This window comes from Lepisma saccharinum, chromosome 10 (genome assembly GCF_977018435.1).
Source record: "Lepisma saccharinum chromosome 10, izLepSacc3.1, whole genome shotgun sequence".
In the NCBI taxonomy this organism is placed as follows: domain Eukaryota; kingdom Metazoa; phylum Arthropoda; class Insecta; order Zygentoma; family Lepismatidae; genus Lepisma; species Lepisma saccharinum.
In genome coordinates this window covers 29,399,905-29,422,412 of record NC_139238.1, presented here as the reverse complement: position 1 = coordinate 29,422,412, position 22,508 = coordinate 29,399,905, and the positions used below count along the sequence as shown (strand labels likewise).

The window sequence follows — 22,508 nt, the reverse complement described above, 5'->3', positions numbered from 1 at the left end:
TTCATTATTTATGATTTTGAAAGGGCCTCCCTGATGGCTTAGTGGTAACATTTCTGCCTTGTAATGAAGTCATCCTGGGGTCATCCCTGTGAAGACACATTACATGCTGGTTTCAATTCTACTTCAAACAAATATGTTTAGTCCCCATTATCATATGTGACACAAAATAATGCAAAATTGTATGTAAAAATAAACTTCTAAATGAAATTTTTAGTTTATTTTCTGCTAAAATATTTTCTTCAATCGGTTTTCTTGAGCGTAATGCGAACTCCCTGAACATTGATTATTTTTGTGGTTTGAAAAATATATTTGTACAGGGCATCTACTAGTCAGGAAAGTTAAGAAAAAGTAAAGAAATCAATACGTAGGTGAAGAAGTCAATAAAAAGTAAAGAAATGTACTTGTGGTCAAGAATTTTTGCTTTCATAATGACTGATTCATTTATTTAGTTTATTTAATTCACATTTCTGCCCCTTTGGTTAATCATGAAGATGGTATGATAAGATGGGTGAAGTGTCAATCACAAACACACAGGGACAACAACGTGATCCCCACATAAGATTATACTTTTGGTAAGTCCAGAGGCCAGAGTTTTGCTAGTCTGCCAAATGCAGTCCACAATACATTAATAGATAAAGCAAGGCTATTTATCTTGTTAAATACAGCTTATCTTAACTGGCCTTTTGGTAGGATGTTTTCATCAAATAAATATTTATTTTCGTAATTGCTAATTTCCAACTTTACCTAAGTAGGGGTTGAATAAATAAAGGTCAAGAAAAACTAAAAAAAGGTAAAGAAAAAGTCAATAATTTTGGTAGACACCCTGTTGTAAAGGAAAGAATAAACTTTATAATATTCCATGCTTCTCACGTAGGTGAGCCTCAATGTTTTGTTTTTCACCACTCCCAAATGAGAAGAATATAAAATTCAAGCAAGTCCAATTGGTGTTCCACTGGATATAGTTATTGTGTAATGTTAACAGTTGCAAGCTTCAGTTTGTGTGAATATGATTAATCAATGTAGTAGAAACTACTACTTGCACTTGTCACCCAATATCACCCCCACCTCAACAAAATCAGACACACACTACGTTCCCTCCTTCCCATCCTGCACAGTGATCTTGACACCAAAAATATCTTCCCCAACAAGCCCAGAGTTGTCTTCAAACGCCCTCCCAATCTCCAAAACATCCTGGTCCACCACAATCCACCTACTCACAATCAACTCGCACCTGCCCACAAATGCAACCGCCCAAGGTGCAAAACCTGCCCCATATTTGTCACTTCCCGCACCCTCCAGATCCACACCGCCACCTCTACCCCAAAGGAACCTGCAACAGCTCTAACCTAATTTATATCCTCACATGCAACATCTGTGGGAGCTTCTACCCGGGGGAAACATCCACAGCCCTGAACCTCCGCATGAACAACCACCGCTCCTCTACCCAAAACCTGGACTTTGCTGTTGCCATTCACACCAATCACCACAATATTCCTTTTAATGACTGCTTCCAGGTAGCGATTCCACTCCTTGCCCCAATCCACCAACACCTCAATACGTAGATGATGGGAGAGGGCCTACATATCGACCATGAATGCAACCACACCTCCAGGCCTGAACAAGGCCACCCAGTAATGCCCCTCATCCCCTATCCTCACCCTCACCACCACCTTTTCCCAACCCCCAACCCCCACCACCACTCACAGTTTTCGACAAGCCAGGCGAAAGAACCATTTTTTTTGTGGTACTGTCAACACTTTTTTTTCTTCCTTCGGGACCTGGCAACACTGCAGGTCATGCTTACTCTTCCCTCTAGTCACTTAGTTCTACAACGTCTCTCTACTGAAGATGTGACATACCATCACGAAAATTTGAATTTTTTCTTTGTCCAGTGAGTGTTTCCTCTTTCACTTTATATATATATATATATATATATATATATATATATATATATATATATATATATATATATATACAGGGTGTCATTTTAATGGCACCCACGGACCACGGAAACGTATAGAGGACATCAAAACAAACAACTTTTCTCAGTAACATTTTTCTCGTTGGTGCGTCATTTCGGCGCTACAGTCATTCAAAAAAGCCCGTTTGCCGCCTGAATGCTGGCAACCACACACAACATTTGATTGCATTTGTGACGTCATATCCCATCGTGAAGCGATGCGTTCCAGAGTTGCCAGGAACACACATACTCTATGAAAAATGACATAGCTACAATCAGCCACATTATGTACCGTAACACAAAACGAGAAAACACGTTCTGTAACCTAACAGGAAGTAAACAAACGATACGAAAAATGGTAGAAATAAAATAAAATTCAAGTGGAAGTGGTCATATCGAATTTTGTCTCAGCTTACATGTTAAATATTTGCAAATCTAGTTACCAAGTAGTCATCTACAATTTAGTCTATCCACTTCGTCCTTCTGATACTAGTTGTCTGTGACACACTGAACAGATGACAAAATAGAAATGAAAGAAACTCAAAATTCCAAACGTAAGCAACAGATAATATAATGTATATTCAGAGCATTATGAGCCAAGTGGCAAAAATTATTGAAAATACAGGGATATAAGTAGTAGTAATACTACAAGCTCTAAGACGACTATGTGTTTATCTATGCACCGGATACACATGTAATAGTTTGCATCTGTGAACAGGGCAGTATATTCGGTACTGATTCATCATTAGATTGTTACTGTGGTTGTACGTGTTTTAGTCGTAATGTAACAACGTGAACCTCGGATACTTCCGTTATCAGCATAAAAGCACCACAGGGCATCTGGACACAAACCTGTAGATATCAACCTTGCAACGAGATTTGCAAATATTTGATATGTAGTTGGGCGTAAACAGCCACATGTAAGCTGTAAGTCCAATAAAATGTATTGTTGTTGATATTTGACATGTAGGCTGAGACAAAATCCGACATTGACATTTCATTTTGAATAAGTTTTTTACCATTTCTCGTATCGTTGGTTCACTTCCCTCTTCCCCTGAGATGACTGCTGATCTTCTGGCTGGTAGCCTTTGATGTTCGGTCTGCTGGACGCGTTTCTCGCTTCGTTTTACAGCTAATAATGAGGTTGGTAGTTTGTAATTTTTCACAACATTTGTGTGTTCCTTGCAACCCTGCCGTGCGCTGTTTCGCCGGAGGATATGACGTCACAGGTACGATCAAATGTTGTGTTGGGTTGCCAGCATCCAGGCGGCAAAACGGTCTTTTTTGAACGGCTGTAGCGTCGAATCGACGCACCAAAGAGAAAAATGTTACTGGAAAAAGTTGTTTGTTTTGATGTCCTCTATACGAATCTGTGGTCCGTGGGCGCCATTAAAATGACACCCTGTATATATATATATATATATATATATATATATATATATATATATATATATATAACTAACTAACTCTCTAGCCTTCTTAAACCCGAAGGTTCATGGCTGCAGCAACACAGGCCTTCCATCTGTCCCTATCTTGAGCAAGATCTATATACTCTTTTCCATCCCTACCGATTTCCCTCCTTAGGTCCATCTCGACGTTGTCCCTCCATCTTCGTCTTGGCCTTCCTACTGGTCTCTTACCATCAGGTTTCCCAACAAGAATCCTGAAAACTCCTCTTTCCTCTCCCATTCGTGCCACATGGCCTGCCCACCTCAGTCTTCTTGATTTAATTATTCTAATAATGTCTGGACATGAATACAAATTATGTAGTTCTAAATTATGTAACCTTCTCCACTCACCTGTCTCCTCATCCCTTTTAGGTCCAAATATTTTCCTAAGGATCCTATTTTCAAATACTCTCAATTTATGTTCCTCTTTCAATGTAAGGGACCAAGTTTCACACCCATATAATACTACAGGCAAAATTACGGTTTTGTATATTTTAACTTTTAGATTCTTAGATATTAAACGAGAAGACAAAAGTTTATGAAGAGAGAAGTAACATGCATTTCCTGAATTAAGCCTACTTTTTATTTCCTCTTTAATATAATTTTCATTTGTTAATATTACTCCTAAGTATTTGAATTTGGAAACTGATTCAAACGAGTTGTTATCAATAATTAGATTTTGATTATTACCTAACACTTGGTTTCGGCCTGTAAGCATATATTTAGTTTTCTCTTTGTTAACTTCCAAACCTATCTCTTTAGCAGTTTTGAAAAATATTTTAGCATTATTCTTAATTGTATTCACATCATCCCCCAGTAAGTCTACATCATCTGCATATGCTAACAACTGAGTCACACCATTTAATTTTAGTCCCTCTTTAGTTTCGTTTACCTTCCTAACAGCATATTCTAAGGCAAAATTAAAGAGCAATGGAGATAATGCATCTCCTTGTTTTAACCCATCATGAATTGTAAATTTGTCAGACATATTAATACCCACACGAATTTTACTTTCTGTTTCACTGGTGCATATTTTTATCATACTAACAAGCTTCTTAGGTATTCCAAACTCTACTAATATATTATATAATTTATCTCTTTTGACCGAATCATATGCTTTTTTGAAATCAATGAATAGCTGATGGACATTTTGATTATATTCCCACTTTTTTTCAAGTGTCTGTCTGATGTGAAAAATTTGATCTGTAGTTGATCTGTTGCGTTTAAATCCACATTGATAATCACCTATAATTTCATTAGCATATGGGGTTAGTCTTGTTAAAAGAATGTTAGATAATATTTTATATGTTGTTGAGAGTAGAGAAATTCCACGGTAATTATTGCAGTTCATTTTATCACCTTTTTTAAACACAGGAACAATTATGGATTCTTTCCACTGTTGAGGGATTTCTTCTTTATTCCATATTAAACAAATTAATTTATGAATTTGACAAATTAATGAATTTCCACCATATTTAATTAACTCAGCTGGTATTAAATCAATGCCAGGTGCTTTGTTATTCTTTAGCCTTTTAATAGCATCTTTAACTTCAGTCAAGTTAGGTTCTGGGACTAAAGGTTCTGCTGTGTGTACTTCATTCACTTCTGATTTATCTCCTACATGGACATTTAAAAGGTCATTAAAGTAGTTCTTCCATCTATTTAGAATATCGCTTGGGTCAGCTAGAAAATCACCGTCTTTATCTTTTATCAAGTTTACTTTAGGTTGCCACCCCTTTCTAAACTCATTTACACCTTTATATAAATCTCTGATATTTTTATTTTTGCTGTTTGTTTCAATTTCGTTAATTTTGCTTTTCAAGTAATCTCTGTTTTTACTTCTAAATGTGCGGTTAACTTCTCGCTTTATTCTATTATAATTGTTTAGATTTGTATCATCAGAGTTATTTAACCACCTAAGTCTAGCCTGATTTCTTATTTCTATTAGATTATGACATTCATTATCAAACCATGGCTTACTTTTTCTCGGTTTATGGTATCCTATACTTTCTTTAGCTGCTGATTCTATTGCATTACGTATGTGCTCCCAATTCTTATTTACGTCTGTTTCATTTATATTTTCATCATCATTTAAATCCTGCAAAACATCAAATCTTTTTGACATTTTAATTTGGTAATCTTTCTTAATTCTTTCATCAGTAAACTTTCCTGTATCAAATTTTAGAACTTTTAGATTTTGTTGCTTATGATTTATCACTGAGAGTCTTTCTCTTAATTTAGCAATTACTAAATAATGGTCACTAGCACAGTCAGCACCTCTATGTGTACGAACGTCAATTATACTAGTATGCCTTCTCTTATCAATGAGAATATGATCTATCTGATTATGAGTTTTACCATCTGGAGAAGACCAGGTATATTTATGGATATCTTTATGTTTAAAAGTGGTACTTTTCACAATTAAATTCTTTGAGGTTGCAAAAGTAATCAATCTTATACCATTATCATTACTTAATTCATGAAGACTTTCTTTGCCAATCGTGGGTTTAAATGTCTCTTCTTTGCCAATCTGTGCATTACAGTCACCTAACAGAATTTTCATATCATACTGAGAAAATTTATCAAAGACCTGTTCTAACTCTGTATAAAAATCATCTTTAGTATTATCATCTTTATCTTCCGTTGGTGCATGTATGTTTATTAAAATAATTTTACACCACCTACCCTGTAAAACTGCATATGATATCCTATCATTAATAAATTCTATTGTTTTAAGAGCCGAGATAATTCTATTATTTATGAAAAAGCCTGTTCCAAAATTATGATTTTCAGTACCACCATAGAAAAAAGTATAATTTTTAGTTTTACAATTCCCTTCTCCTGGCCACCTAACTTCCTGGACAGCTAATACATCTAATTTATACTTGACTATCTCATTAACTGTACACTGAAATGCCCCAGGCCGGTAAAGGCTCAGAACATTCCAGGTGCCTAATTTAATATTTTTCTTATTCCTAACTTAGATCTTATCCTTAGTCCAGGGACCTCCCAAAGTAGTCCCCACCCGGAGATCCGAACGGGGGACTATTTTACCTCCGGAATATTTTACCTTGGGAACATCAATGGCCTTATATTGCTGATTCTTGACATGGCTTTTTACAGTGCAGAGTTGTCAGCTCTACGCCTAACCCCCAATATGAATGGAGGAACTACTACACAAGACAAACACAAACACATTAGACAGCACAACTACTACACAAGACACACACAAACACTTCACAACTATAACACAATATAAACACAAACACGCCACAACTACTACACAAGACAAACACAAACAAATTAGACAGCACAACTACTACGCAAAACAAACCTACTAGACAGCACAACTACTACACAAACATACTAGACAGCACAACTACAACACAAGACACATACATACACACCACCGATACTACACAAGACAAATACAGGGTGGGAAATAACCCCTTGCCAGGGGTCCACAGTAAAAAGCAACAACAATCAAAAAATCATGTTGGGGCATCCAAATTTTACATGGTTGCATGCACTGATCTTCTGCCTGCAAAACAAAAGTTATCCTAAGTAGATTGGTCCCATGGTGTCAGTTATAACAATTTTATGAATAATATGATATATATAAAAAAAGGTAAAAGGAAACACTCACCGGACAGTAGAAAAATTCAAAATTTTCGCTAATTTCATAGCATCCGATGTAGAAAAATTCAAAATTTTCGCTAACTTCGTAGCATCATCAGTGTGAGGAGAAAGAGACGGAACCGGAAGTTGGGGCCCTGCAGAGTTGCCAGGTCCCCATCGAAGAAGAAGCGGTGCGTAGAACGAAAAAAACACTTGTTTCGTCACCAGGCTCGTCGGAAACTGTGAGTGGGCGGGAGGGAAGGAGGGATAGGTATGTTGGGAGTGTGGGATGAGGTGGGTTAAGGTAGGGACGTTACTGGTTGGCCTTGTTCAGGCCAGGTGGAGGGGTTGCACTCATGGTCGATATATAGGCCCTCTCCCATCTTTTGCGAACAGAGGTGTTGGCTGGTCAGGGTAGGAGATGGATGATCGCTACCTGGAAACAGTCATTGAAAGGGATGTTGTGGTGGTTGGTGTGGACGGCGACAGTGAAGTCCAGGTTGTGGCATCCAGGTGGCATCAATAACCACCAATATAGATTAATTAATATTTCTACATCCTCCCCAAACTATTATCCACAAATGTAATATTTGAAATTTGTTTTTGCAGGCTTTGGGAGTATTTGGATTGTGCCAGCTTCATTCGTTTGTTGACTATCTACGAAGCAAAGTGACAAAAGAAGATTTTGATGTGTTGTTCAAAACAATGGTTATCACTGCTGGAACAGCAAGTGCTTTGGTCGGTGGTGTATTAACTCTTACAGGTACAGTAAGTCTTTTTCATCCATTTTCTTTCTTGCCAGTAATATCTCTATGTAGTCTGTCCAAAAGGAAACCAAACTTTTGAAGCTGCCTGCCAATGTTATCAGTATGCATTACTTTGCTAGGAGCACCTCCTAGTGGCATTCTTTCAAATTATTTTTTTTCATTCATTGCATCACCCACGTGCTGTTTCATTAATTTTCTACAACTGTTTGTTGGGGGCTTACAAGATGTCTGCTGATTTGGAATTCTTTGAAATCCATGATTTGTTTTGGAACAAGGCTAATATTAATGCCTATGCTCTTAACAATACTAATATGTATTTGGAAATTGTAACAGTTTAAATTTGTTCAAAATATTTATAAATGTTAATGTTTGAACTGTACCAAACCAATTTCACAATTTGTATTACTTCAAAATATACCTACTATATTCAGTAAGGTATTCACAATATTAAAATAACTTTAACTTAAAAACAATATTCTTTTTTCCACCAAAAAAGTGGTGAAAAGTATAGGTAAATTGTGAATTTTTCATATATTTAGTCAACAAGAGGGCCTCCACGATGGCATAGTGGTAGCATTGTTGCCTTGTAATCAAGGCATACCCGGTGGAGAGACCTAGTGGTTCGGATCCCAATTTGAGAAAGAGAGGGGGATAGGGGAGAGATAAATTATATTCTCTCTCTCTCTCTCTCTCTCTCTCTCTCTCTCTCTCTCTCTCTCCCCCTCCCTCCCTCCCTCCCTCCCTCCCTCCCCCTCTTAAAACCGTAGGTCCACTCCCAATTAGCCTTACTGTACATAAAGTGGACTTAAGACACCAAATTAATCAATCAACTACTGGTATCAGCCTGCCAATACATTGGTATTGTCTCAGACTTAATTCAAATTATTGCTACATGAATCTGAAATTCAGCTGCTTGCCAGGAAACTTGACACCACTGATGTCACCAGTAAATCATAAGCAACAGATTTCCATTGCAGTATCACTGGTCAGGAAAATTTCCACGCAGGTAAAAACAACATAGGCGATAAATCAGGTGAAGCCAATGCTGGCTTGGTATCCCAGGTGGTGAAGTATATCAAGTCCTGGCCAAGCCTACAGAGAAACATTGTTCCAAATATGCAATGAAATATTTGCAAGGTAGTGATTTCATTTTAGTCTACCAGAATCTGTTCAATGGGTATACAAAAGCACTTTTTAACCAAGTTACGTTCTCCATATTCATCTGGTGAGTTTGCCTTTAGCTGTTGTCAACAATTTAAAAGATGAAACAAAAACTGAAGTATTGTCATGTGTAACAGATTTGATCTTTTGTATCAAATACATGAAATTGTAATAAATATTAGCCACTACAGCAAAGATGTCACAGAAATTCCAAGTAGAAAGTTCATTGAAATAACAAAAGGAAGAACATGCACAGAAATGAATCCATTTTGGGTGTGTGTATCAACACAGGAGTACAAAGTGTTTGTGACAGTGGTGTGTGTAAGTAATTTTCTTCATGTTCTCTTGTCCTTCAATATCTGTGACTACTTATTTCGATATCTAAAATTTAATTTCAGGAATATGAATAACTAGATAGCTTATATTTGTATACTAATGCCATTTTTGTTAGGATTACATACATATTAATTTCAGGAAAAATCTCTCCATGGACTGGCAGATTTTACTCGTTGTTGGATCCTTCATATGCCAAGAACCACATCCCAATCATTGCATCAGTTTCTGAGCATCAGCCGACATCATGGAGCTCTTTCTACTTTGACCTGCAGATCCTGGTGTTCTTCTTCCCTGCTGGGCTATATTTCTGCTTCTCTAAGCTCTCCGACGCAAACATTTTCCTTGTTCTGTATGGTGTCACCAGCATTTATTTTGCTGTAAGTATTAGATTTCGAGGATTATTTTTCTCTAGTATTTTGTTTTCATCATTAACACTTTGTGGACTGACCTGAAAATAATATAGTTTTTCCATGTAGACCTTTTTTTTTCCTCTTTTTAAAAAAATCATAGAAAATATGTTTCTAAGTGTATTATTATTATTATTTACCAATTTTTTCTGAAATCTAGAAGATGCCCCCTTTCCACAGATATATTAGATGTTATATTTAATTACATTTTCTCACATTTATGAATGTTTTTCTGTAACAATTTTGAAAGAAAAGAAAATGAACATTGTAAAAAAGTTACTGAAAACATGTTTTCAATATGTAATATAGATTTTTTGATTTTTTAATTATTTATGCTAGTATTATTCTGCTGAAAAACAGCTGGCCTGCTTTAGTGCAGCAGTACGTATACATGTAAATATATAAAAGTCATAAATTTATAATACAAGATTGAATGATAAAGATGTGACTACAAAAGAAATGCTAAATACAATAAGAGGTACAATAAAATATGAATGATATATACATTAAAGTATACATGATAAGTACATTAAAATAGGCCTGATGAATGATTAAAATACAATTGATCTTTAGTCTCGATGAAAATCATTATAACTACTGACTATGGAGTTTAGAAACTCATTATATTTATAATCTGTAGATGTTGTCAATTACAAACCTTTTGTTCGTACTGGATACAGCGTAGCTCGTATAGATATTCTGGATAATTAATGAAAAGTAATCTAAATCCTTCCTCTTTAGAATCAAAATCATCACTAACATCACAGCTTTCGAAAACATCAAAAATGAACTTTAAAGTGTGTAATATTATGTATTACATATTTCCATCAAAATTTTAAAATTCCTGCCCTTGCGTATCACTTTCTACTTCCAAGCTCTCAATCATTGATTTGTTTGCCTATCGGCCGATACCAGTGGTTTCGGTATCATGAAGTATTGGCTGGAAGTTATTCACAGACAGCAGCCATTATTTTTCCCGAGCTTGGGTGTTTCACAGGGTGTGCAAAATGTCACACAACACTTTCCCGGAATATTCAAAATTTTAATTTTTCACCCATATTGTGTGAAAATGGCAGCTATTTTATTCATTCCAGTGTAATTCTTTGAATATTTTAAAGCAAAACTGGTAAGTTGATTCATAAAAATTTGCAGTGAAATACTTACATGTTGGATTGAATAACTGTATTGTTATAATTAGGGCTCGGAAGTTGATGACCTAAAAAAACTCAAAAAATGACTATAGAATAACCTTAAAATTATTAAAAAACAACCTAAAATTTTTGAGGACCTGAAAATAATTTTAGCTCTTAAAATTAAATCTTTTTTTTCATAAATTACACGAGAGTAATTAATTTGATAAAACCCATTCATTGTTTGGTGCTTTAAACTACCAAAGTAAAGGGGAAAAAGCAATTAAGTGCTAATATTGTTTTCTTTATTTTTACTTCAAGGTTACATAAAGTACATGATAAGTTTTTCTGATTCTCCTTTTCAAGTGGACATCGCATGATAGGAGTAGTTGGTCAGCATCTGAAAATACAGTTGTGTTTCACGTGCATCAGATTATAATTATTTATGGTGTGACTAATTTTAATTTAGAAGCACAGATTAGAGAAGTAATAGTGACCAGCAAGGGAACCTCAAAAGTTGGCTTCACTTAAAGTATTTTAAGAAAAATAAATTTTGCCACAGTTGCCAAAGATTGCAGTTAAAAATAACATTGTGCTCTTGCATTGATCATATTTTCAATTAATGGCATACTTGGTAGGAAATTTAGTTATGTAAGTTATGCTAGCATTTAAAATTTAGAAGACAACAGGAAATGGGTTAAAAGAAACCTAAAAAGTTTAAAAAATGTAACAAAAGTGACAAAACATACTGAAAAGTGAACCAAGAGCCAAAAAAAGTATGAAAAATGCAAAATAAATATAATGTTTTCTGGTTCTAATCGAAGTGAAATGGACTACTATCAGGTTTCGCATTATCTTCAAGTCCTAGGAAACAAAATAGATTTTTCAGCAACTTTTGAGCCCTAGATATAATCTTCAAGCATTGATATCAGTTTAAAGTGGCTCAGTCCTGGGGATGGACCGAAATGAAATTTTGGTTGATGCCGATGAAGTACGAATATAAAATTTACCGATACCAACATTTTACCGATCCAATATAAAATCCCAAATGATACATGAAGAACGTGAATGGTTCATGGACTTCCTTAATATATGTGTGTTTCCCGATCAATGCAGTGCAAAAAAGGTTGCATATTTAGACATTTACTTTTTTAAAAAGTAGGGAATGGAGATTATCCATAAAAATCATAATGAAATGGCAGACTTTTGCACTAAATTATAGGATATTTATAGATATATTGGATCGGTAACTTCACTGATAAACCAATGTACTGATATGCCCATATCGGCTGATACAGATAGGGTACCGATTAATCTGTCCCATCCCTACTCAGTCCTAAAATGGAGATGTAATATTACATACAATGTAAATCTAAAGAAACAGCAGTGACAAGGTTGTGTTTCCACAGGGTGTGATGGTCCGATTGATGTTGGTGTTGGCACCTGTGATGTGCATCCTGTCTGGAATTGCTGTGTCAGCAATGCTGAGTACGTATATGAGGGAGGTGGACTCGACCAAGACCCTCGACAAAAGGAACAAAAAATTTGAGTCCAACTTTGTGATGAAGAGCGAGGTAAGTGGTTATAGTTAGTTAATTGATTTTGTAAATGAGGACTACAACCTGTAAAAATATTCTTTTTTCAATGTAAGTTCCTAAGTTCCAATTGAATTAAAAAAAAATACAGCCATTTATATTAATACCATACACTAACCTTCGACGTAGTTACTACCATGGTTGAAGCACTTGTAGTGGAGCGCCAGTTTTTGTATCCCTCCATCTACAATGATGCCTCCTGCGATGCACTTTGTGTTCTTCTGTAAACATCTTTGGCACCCAGCATACATGCAATTTCTGAAACTAAAGTTTCCTAGACACAGTTTCATGAGAAAGTGACTGAAATTTGGGAATGTGCAGGGAAAGTTACATAATGGCGAATTGTGTGTGTTGTCTAGAATTTTCTCTTCAACTGCATGCACCAAATCTTCACAGACAACAGATGGTCAGCCTTTCTGCATTCCTTCATTGAAGAGTTGCATTCGTCTCGGTACCATTGAAGTGCTCTTAGCATGATCTTCATGCACCTCACAAAGTTGGCGATACATTTCAGCCAGTAGCATGTTCCTCACATTCAAGAAACGGATTACAGACATTCTTTCACATGTGGCATATTTTTCTATTTTTTTTTTTTTTTTAACACACAGAACAATACACAAATGCTGTTCAAATGCCTGCAAATGTGGAGAAGCTTCTCTCTCTACTTCCACTGGTTTAATGTCTTTGAAAGTTAATTTTTCTCGAAGGTTGGTATCTGGCTCTTTTAATACAGATTCTACTTGTGAAATATCAATTTCAGTAACAATCTTTTTCTGGCCAAACAAACTGATTTCCTACCCTCTTAAGGAACTTCACAATCACACACTTTTCATGTTCACTGACAACTTGTCCAATAAACTTATGTGAATGCCCATGTTCAGATTCAAACTGAACAACAATCCACTGTCCAAAGGTAACAGATGTGATTCTGTCATTGGCTTCATTGGTCCTCTCCACTATTTTTTTTTTTTTTTTTTTTTTTTTTTTTGGAGCTTGATCTTCAGGTAATGTGAAATGAAACATTGTGCCACTGTCTTCGAACAACAAACCTATTTTTACCACATTCTGACCAACAGTGCGGACACAATGAACTTGTGTGTTAGGAAGGGCTTCAATTCCTGTCCACCTTTGTTCCAACTTTTTACGATTATTTGTTACCTCCTCTGTGGAAACATACATGATATTAACTTTTCTGGTTATTGACTGAGCACATTGAATGAAAGATAAACAATCATTAACATGAGCTTGCCTAGCCTTCACTTTCTGCCACACATGATGCTTTAACATTCCACCCACACCATCAACTGCTCCCTTTGCATGTGATGTACAGAAAAAATGCCAATTTAAAACAAGACCACAGTCGTCCTTCCTGAAGGTTATGTTTGCTAATGTGTAGCGCTGTTTGAAGTGCTGATTTGCACTATCTGAAAAAATTTCGACTACTTTAAGCTGAGGAAATTTTGATTTTAGATCTTCAAACAGTTTTTGATTGAATGCATGAACTGCAAATTTATCATGTTGCATGTGATCTGAAATAATTGCATATGAAATAACACCTGATGCTGTGTATGCGACTGCAGTATAAATTGTTATTTGGTCACATCCCCAATGTGCACTTTGTACCTCATCTTGATGAGCAACACTAAAATTTTCACTGAAGTCAACCTGGAGAACACATGTATTATCTGAAACCAATTCACTTTTAGCCTTTTCAAAGCAGCTACTTTGTTTCCCTTTCACAAAACAATGAAGAAGAAAGTGTTGCAGTTTATTCTTTAAATCTTGCAAAGCATCTTAAGTTGAATCTTCATGCACTGCTTTAACAACTCATCCGGATTCATCATTAACCCATTCATATCACTGCAAATCTTCATCTAAAGTGTGTGGTAGTACTTCAAGAAGATGCTCAAATTTTTTAATATTACTACATGTTGGACACGTGCCCAACATACATGCACTGTTTCTTGAATCACACATAATTGATTCCACAAGCAGTTTGCTTTTCCCTGGAAAATCTGTAATAAGCTTGGTGATGCTAGAAATCAGGAGGTCAGCACATCACGCTACGATGCCAGGGGTCCTGGGTTCGAATCCTGGCATGGGCATGGATATTTGTGAGTGTCCATTCATCACTCATCCTCATCTTCGCAAATTAGCCAAAAGTGGCACAAGAAGCGAAGTAAAATAAAGCAAGTCAATCAATCAAATTAGGAGGTTGTTAGCATGGTAAATGCATACGCAAAGGTTGGCTGGAATGTTTGATGAAAGAGGAACATGTGGTCCGAGTGCAGCAAAAGCAGAGAAACCAATCTTGATATTGGGATGTTCCAATTTGAACAATTCGTACACTTCATGTAAAATCAAGTACAGATACTTCTTCTGTTGCTTTTCCTTGTGCAGACCCGTTCTTGTAACAACAGTGTCTTTCCTACCTGGTGCCTGATGGAATATATCATCATGTTCATAAAGGTTCATGACAATACTCTTTGTTTCATCACTTAGAGCATTTCCATGTGCTGACTTCTGCTTTATTGGAACTCCATGTGGTTGAACTAATTTTTCTAGAACTGCTTTCTGTTTTCTAGGACTCTTTGGTAGTGATCTTTTCACTTTGGCTATTGCTTTCCCTAGTGATTGAGGTGATTTGTACACCTTACTTTGTGATTTTTTACTTGATGGAGCATCCGAAAGAGCATGCTCCTTGTTTAACATGCACTGCTTTCTCACTCTTGCAGCTGACTTTCTGGATTCTTCTTTGCGTAGAGCTTGAGACATTCTGGCACGTGACTCCCTTTTCCTTTTCCTGACTTTTTCTCTAGCATCTGCCTTTTGGTCTTTGGATTGATTTTGACGATGCTTCCTTACATGTACTTTAACTGGAGCCATTTTCCTTATATTTTAAATATATAAACCTAATATAATAAAATGAAGGGGATATTATTACAATTTTTTAATTTACAAATCACTGCTAAGAAAATTTGCCCTATTATTGACTAACTGTCTTTATCTTACAAATAGCATGTGTAATATGCTGAAAATAATGAATAATTTGTTACGTTCGTAACATTATTTGTGCCAAATCTTGCACAGCAATAGTCACTTTTCGGATATGTTGGGTTGAGATATAATGAACCAAAAGAGCACCTAGAGGTACTTACTATTAGTTCTCAAATTAGAGGTGTAATGAAAACTTTTCTGTATAATGTGTTACGGACGTAACCGTTGGCGCATAATTGCAAAAACATGTTCAGGATTTTAGAGAAAATAAATCTGTTTATGTACAATTAGTTTCAATATGCTTATCTAGACCTTGTTTATGTTTCAGTTCAATTATAAATCCCAAATAGTTGATTTTGTTGATTATGTACTGCATTGGAGTTGTACTTCTCTAATCACTTTACAACAAAATTTATGCGATAACATTTAAACACAAAAAACCAACACCATGAGTTTTCTCATGCAAAATATCATGTGGCACAAAAATATATAGATAGTGATCTACATTCTGGTATGTGATACGACGAACTTAAGACACATTTGAAAATTTGACATTTTGGTTTCAAGTTTAATGAAATTGCACCATAGCATGCTATGACACCAGAGGGCACGGATTTGGATCCTGGTCTGGGTGTGCATGTTTTTTATGAGTCCCTTCATGAATTTTATTATATCATTACTCATCCTCATCTTCATGATTAGCCAAAAGTGGCAGAAAACGAAGTAAAATAAACCAAATCAATAAATTATACTCATTTCAGTGGTCTTGGTTGGGTCAGCACTTTTTGTTAAATTTCTATGGTGGTGTACCATTTTGAAATTATGCCCATACCATTTAGCAATTCTCCATCTGTACTATTGCTTGAAAATTGTAACAGTTAAAAGTTGTTCAAAATATTTATTAATATTAGTGTGTATGTATCCCATTTTAATATGCATCAATTTGCTGCATGGTATTGGCTCACTCTCAATATTTATATTAGTTAATAATATACCGGTATTCTGGTTAAAACTACACAAAACAAATAAACTGAAAAACCTATCTTCTTCACAGACATCTTCCAGTAGATAATAAATCCAGAAAAACTAATCGGACAAAGCTTATTGCATTTTAAAACTTAATGCAAAGATTCTCTAATGAACTCTCTGGTATCTATAGTATTAAATGTGATTTGCTTTATTTTACTTTGCTTTTTGTGCCCCTTTTGCCTAATTTGCGAAGATGGGGATGAGTGATGACATGATGAAATTGATGAATGGACACTCACAAACATCCATGCCAAGGCCGGGATTCGAACTCTGAATCCCTGGCATCGTAACATGATGTGCTAACCACTCCAACATGAGGGCCGGCTAGTATTAAATGTGAATGTGACAAGAAATGTATAAGCCAATGCAAAAGACTTATCAAGGACAAATTCCCAGACCACTTACGGTACATCTGGAGAAAAGAAAGTTGTTCGAAGTTTTTGAAATATGCCATTGAAACCAACCACCAATTGCCACAAGACTATGTTTCTTTTTGGGGCATGCCAAAGCTAAAATAGAACGAGACATTAAGGAAGGGGTACACATGATTAAAAACTCAAATAATCTTAATGAAAACTTGTGTGGGAATCTTTATTCATCATGGTACAAGACAAAATGAGAAACCCATCCTCTTCAGCCATTAACCGGAACAACCTAGAACTTATAATCTCTGTAGGACATCTTTCTGTGTCTTACAAACACTGTAGGACATCATCTTACAACACATCTTCCGGCAGACACAGCAAGTAGCATCGTCAGAACCTCAGCTGTGTATTTTTTACTGTCTCTCAACCAGCCATGATGACTCTGGGATGGAGTCGAAAGCTGGGACAAACTTTTTTGGTGTTTTTATCTTGTTTATTTGTTTTGAGTGAGTTGTAACAAGAATGATGCTGACATGTAATTTACAAAAGTTTTTTAATGTTATATTAATAGTGGCATGCATATTTCACTTTTGACGAAAACATGAAATGTGAAATAACACATTGTAGTGTTATTTTTTCATGTTTTTGAAAGGTGTGAGGTGCATTTTGTTACCATGTTGTGTCACGAAATGATGCAAAATGAACTTCAAAATGCGAAATAAACCCTTAAACATGAAATTTAGGGTTTATTTATAGATGCGACACCTTCTGGGGTATGAATTATCCTGTGAGTTATGCAAATCATGGAAAATTGATTTTTTATTCAGTAACTAGTTGAGAAGAAAAAATTGACTACACAGGAATAAACGTAATACTCTCATAACTATAAATGTGCTATTAAAAGTGAAATGTTAATTTTGTGTAATAAGTGTAGTTTTTAAATCAAATGTATGGTTTTATTCACCATTTTAACACCGATATGCCTTTTTATATACCGCTTTTGATCCTGAAATATGCCATTTTTGTACTGATATCTTGATCTTTATTTACCATAAATATGTGGCTCTACATATTAATAAAATAATACGTATTCTTAAATGATATTTAAAAATACAAAAACTTATTGTACTTACGATTAGTGAGTATATATTATTTCCGAACAACGTTTCGGGAAACCACTATTCCCTTCATCAGGTTCTATTCTTCCATGAACATGGAAGTTGTAAATTCCTCCTTTACCAGAGTCCGACCTATATCCTTTTTCCTGGCTTTTGAATCCACTTGAAGTGGCTATGGAGTGTTTTCAATAGTCAAAATAGAAACATTGTTCGGAAATAATATATACTCACTAAACGTAAGTACAGTAAGCTTTTGTAATTTTAACTATCATTTAGGAATACGTATTATTCTGTAATAATGAGTAATTCGCACAACCATAAGTTATGAGTACATATTAATAATATAATGTTATGAACAAGGATATATATAAGTTGCATTTCTTCCCTTTCAGATTGCCAAAATGTTCATAGTCATAATGTGCTTCTTTCTCATATCATACACGATGCATTGCACATGGGTTACCTCAGAGGCCTACAGTTCCCCAAGCATAGTTTTGTCAGCGAGGTCACACGATGGTTCACGCATAATTTTTGATGATTTCCGTGAGGCGTATTATTGGTTACGAATGAATACACCAGAGGTAAGGATTATATGTTTCCTTTTTTTTGTTGTATGTTCTAGTTCTAGGGAAGTGGGCTTCCCGATGGTGTATCGTTGTCACGTTGTATTTACTGTGGAGGCACATAGTGATTCGTAACTCACTTGAAATGTAAGTGCAGTCGCGATGAGCCTATTGGTGCAAGTAGTTTTTTTTTCATACTGTTTTAGGAACAGCCAGAATTTATACATCAGCCCTTTTTTGTTGGAAATTTGAATGAAAAAGACTCGTACAACAGAATAGTGTGTGACAAAGCAGGAAATTTACTGATTCTGGTATATTCTATGTGATCAAAAGTATCTGGACACGCCGCGAAACTTGTGTTTATCATAGAGGGTGACACAGTACTGCCATCTACCGCATGAACACATGATCAACGATCTCAGTAGTCTGCAGACAGCAATATGGGACAGTCTCACGGACTTTTACATGGCAATGTCACGGCACAAGCTTACATTGACATTTTAACAGCTTTCATGCTGCCTACCATCGAAGACCAGTTCAGGGATGACTGACCATTATGTCTTTCAACACGACCAAGCATCCATCCATACTGCAGGGGTTGTGGGGAAGTGGTTTGACGACAACAACGGCCCACTAATGGACTGGCCTGTGCACAATCCTAATTTGAATCCCATAGATCATCTCTGGGATGTTTTGGAATGTCGACTTCGTGCTAGACCACACCGACCCACATCGATACCTCTTCTCATTTTGGCACTGCATGAGGAATGGGCTGCCATTTCCCAGAAAACCTTCCACCACCTGATTGAAAGTATACCTGTTAGAGTGAAGGCTTTCATCAAGGCTAAGGGTGGGCCAACACTGTATATACTGCCAATGTTCCCGATGGAGGGCAGCACAAACCTGTACTTCATTTTCAGGTGCATGTCCGGATACTTCTGATCACATGTAGTATGTATTTGTCAATAATTTTTTAGGTGATTCTGATATACTGATAATAGAAAAAAATGCAATTTCTAGCATGTCAAAAGCAGTAAAATTCCTGTTTATGGTACTGCTGTTGTATTATAAGCATTCTTGCTATTTTTTTTTTGTACTAGTAGAGGATAAAATATTCACATAAAACATGCCTCAATAGCCTTTTATGGGCCAAGTCCTAGCAAGAAACTTTTCATTGGGTGGCATGTGGTGAGCTCATAGTCTCATCACCGCTGTTTTCTAACACACTAGACTGGAGTTCTGCTACTTCCTTTCAAGTCATCACATTGCTAGGTCATCACAAAAATTTTGTGGTGCTTTCACCAGAGATAGAACCAGGCAAACTGCTTATACCAAATGCAACAGCATTAACCATTTTGCTACATGACAAACCTTAAAAGTATTGAATTAAAGGAGATATTTAAAAACACACTTTATATTTCTCCATACAGAGAAATAATACATCCTTGTACTTTATTAAATGTAGATTGCCGAACCCATATCTGTTATCATTAACTTTCACTGCTTGCAATTTCTTGTTAAATTTATTTGCAATTTCATTATCCATTCCTACCACTTTTCTCAGCTATGATACCGAGCATGTTCACTACAGCGAGTATGTTGCACAAAGGCTCAAAACAATGGCATCTGATTTCTGAGCCTTCAGTACTGAGCATGGGGTTTGGTTGGGGGAGGGGGGGGGTGAGAGGAGGATTACGGAGCCACTCGGGTCCACTGAATCATGGCCAATATGATTTGCATGATTTTTCAATTCACAGTTTGTCCCCTTTTATTTCTGATGTCAGGATACCAAGCAGGTGGATGCTTAGCTTTCTTCCTTGTTGTTATTGGTTCAATCTCTAGTGCGAACCCCAAAATTTGTAGACTTATTGCTGTGGAAATAATAAGGGACAATGTACAAATCAGTAGTTAACTGGTACAAAGCAAGATAACAGCACCAGTCACTGCTTAGTAGCCGAGTGTGTTAAGCGATCAACTTAACGATCTTGGTTTGAGAGGTTCCAGGTTTGGTGTTCCTTGGTGAGTATTCACTTATCAGCTTCATGTCATAATCTTTCATCTTTATGGTGATTTGCCAGAAGTGGCAGAAAAGGAACGTAAAATAAGAAAAATTGAAATGCAACAGGAACAATGGCTAAAAAAATATTGTGTGTTTTGTATCTGCAACATTAGTGAAAAATGAGTTAAATGATTAAATGTACAGCGTGAGGCAAAAGTCCACCACCCTTTTAATTTGAAAACTACTTGACGGAGGGCGATGAAATTTCGAATATGGGTAATTGGGGTGGAGGCACACTAGGTGGGGCTAGTGTGTATCATGGCACCCATCTTGAAAGCCGCCATCTTGGAATTACATCCAGATTTTCAAATGGGAAGGGGATCATGTAGCATATCATTTTACATGTGCGTTTTCTCAGAAATAAGAATATGTAGTTATTTTCCCCCTAACTTTATGTGGTGAGGATAGTCAGCCAGTCCTCGTGGACATGCAATAACACTGCAGGGTCGACAGTCACATGCTTGTTGGATACGGTGCTGAAGATGTCGGAGAACAGTGATTTTCTCTTGATAAACTATGGCTTTAAGATGACCCCAAAGGTAAAAGTCGAAGGGGCGTAAGGTTCGGAGAATGGGGGTGGCCACTCAGTGGGCCCTCTTCGACCAATCCAGTGACCCGGGAGCTATTCATCCAACCACTGCCTGACACATAATGCGTAGTGCGGAGTCCTGCTGGAAATAGGCTGGTAATTTGCTGCTACCTGGGTTCATCAGTGAGGGGAACAAATTTTCCTGGAGAATATTCAGATATCTCCCCATTCAGGTTGCCATGGATGAAGACAGGTCCCACAATTCGGGTGTTCCATATCCCACACCACACCATTACCTTTGCCTCACCGACTTCTTTACGAGGATACGATGGGTTGGTATCTGACCAATAATGATGATTCTGCTTATTTACCTCACTGTTCACAAAGAATATGGCCTCATCGCTAAACAGAACACTTTTCGGGAACTGGGGATCCTTGTTGCAATGAGCCAAAGCCCAGTCTGCAAACTAACAGCCTGTCTGGGTTATCGTCAGTTAAGAACTGCTGCATTTGAATTTTGTAGGGATGCCACTTGTTAGTATGCAACACACGGAGTATGGATCTCTTGACTGACTCCTCACACTGAAGCCAAATGCCAGGTACTGCGTTTCAGGCTCTCGAGCAAGGATGCCACGATTGCCGTTGCTGTTTCTTCGCTGGTAGCTGTTCTTGGTCGTCCACTACGTTCTCCGTCACACACGGATCATCCCGTTTCCTTAAACTTCTGCACTGTGTATCTTAAATTTCATTGCCCTTCGTCAAGTCGTTTTCAAATTGAAAGCTGATGCTGGACTTTTGCCTCACCCTGTAGATTGCTGAACCAGTCTGTTATCATTAGCTTTCAATGCACGCACTTTCTTGTTAAATTTATTTGCAATTTCATGCAGCATACATGGTGTTGAAATGAATTGTATTTTTGCTCTTTGTTTTTGGCAACTTTTGGCTGATCGCAACAATGTGAATGAATGATGATTAGATGAAACTGATGAAGAGATACAAAGAGCATGCTTGCCTAGATAGGACTGGAACCAAGTTCCATGCACCTAGCATGCCGTGACTCTTTGTCAACATACCACTTGAACAGATTCCATTGAAAAAGCGTGCAAATGATGATCCATGAATGCTTACCAGTGATATTATATCAGTCCAAATTCAGGGAAAACTACTCTCTCAGCACCTTTGTTTCCAGTGAAAATCCAAATTAACTGTATTTTTATTGAGGCTCAGCTGGTAATGGAAAATATGAGTTGGAATTTATTAACAGAAACCAGACAGTACTTTCCAAACTGGATATTTTGCAGGTTCTGCAAAAATATCGTACGACACATTTGTGGTCTAATTATCCTCGAAATTATTAAAAATTTACATGTATCTTGTACCAGCATTAGATACCAGCATTAGATGAAAAAGTGTATTTTGTATTTGA

General features: G+C 36.5%; 1 protein-coding gene across 2 annotated transcripts in view; it reads left to right on the top strand.

Annotated features, from left to right (window-relative positions):
• Positions 1-22,508, top strand: part of Stt3A (catalytic subunit 3A of the oligosaccharyltransferase complex) — a 51,055-nt gene that overhangs the window by 23,208 nt on the left and 5,339 nt on the right. For both annotated transcript variants that reach the window (XM_083129685.1, XM_083129683.1), the window contains exons 8-11: positions 7,636-7,789; positions 9,429-9,667; positions 12,237-12,401; positions 18,324-18,512. In XM_083129685.1, coding sequence (XP_082985811.1) covers positions 7,636-7,789; positions 9,429-9,667; positions 12,237-12,401; positions 18,324-18,512 — 747 coding nt within the window. The remainder of the gene's footprint in view (positions 1-7,635; positions 7,790-9,428; positions 9,668-12,236; positions 12,402-18,323; positions 18,513-22,508) is intronic.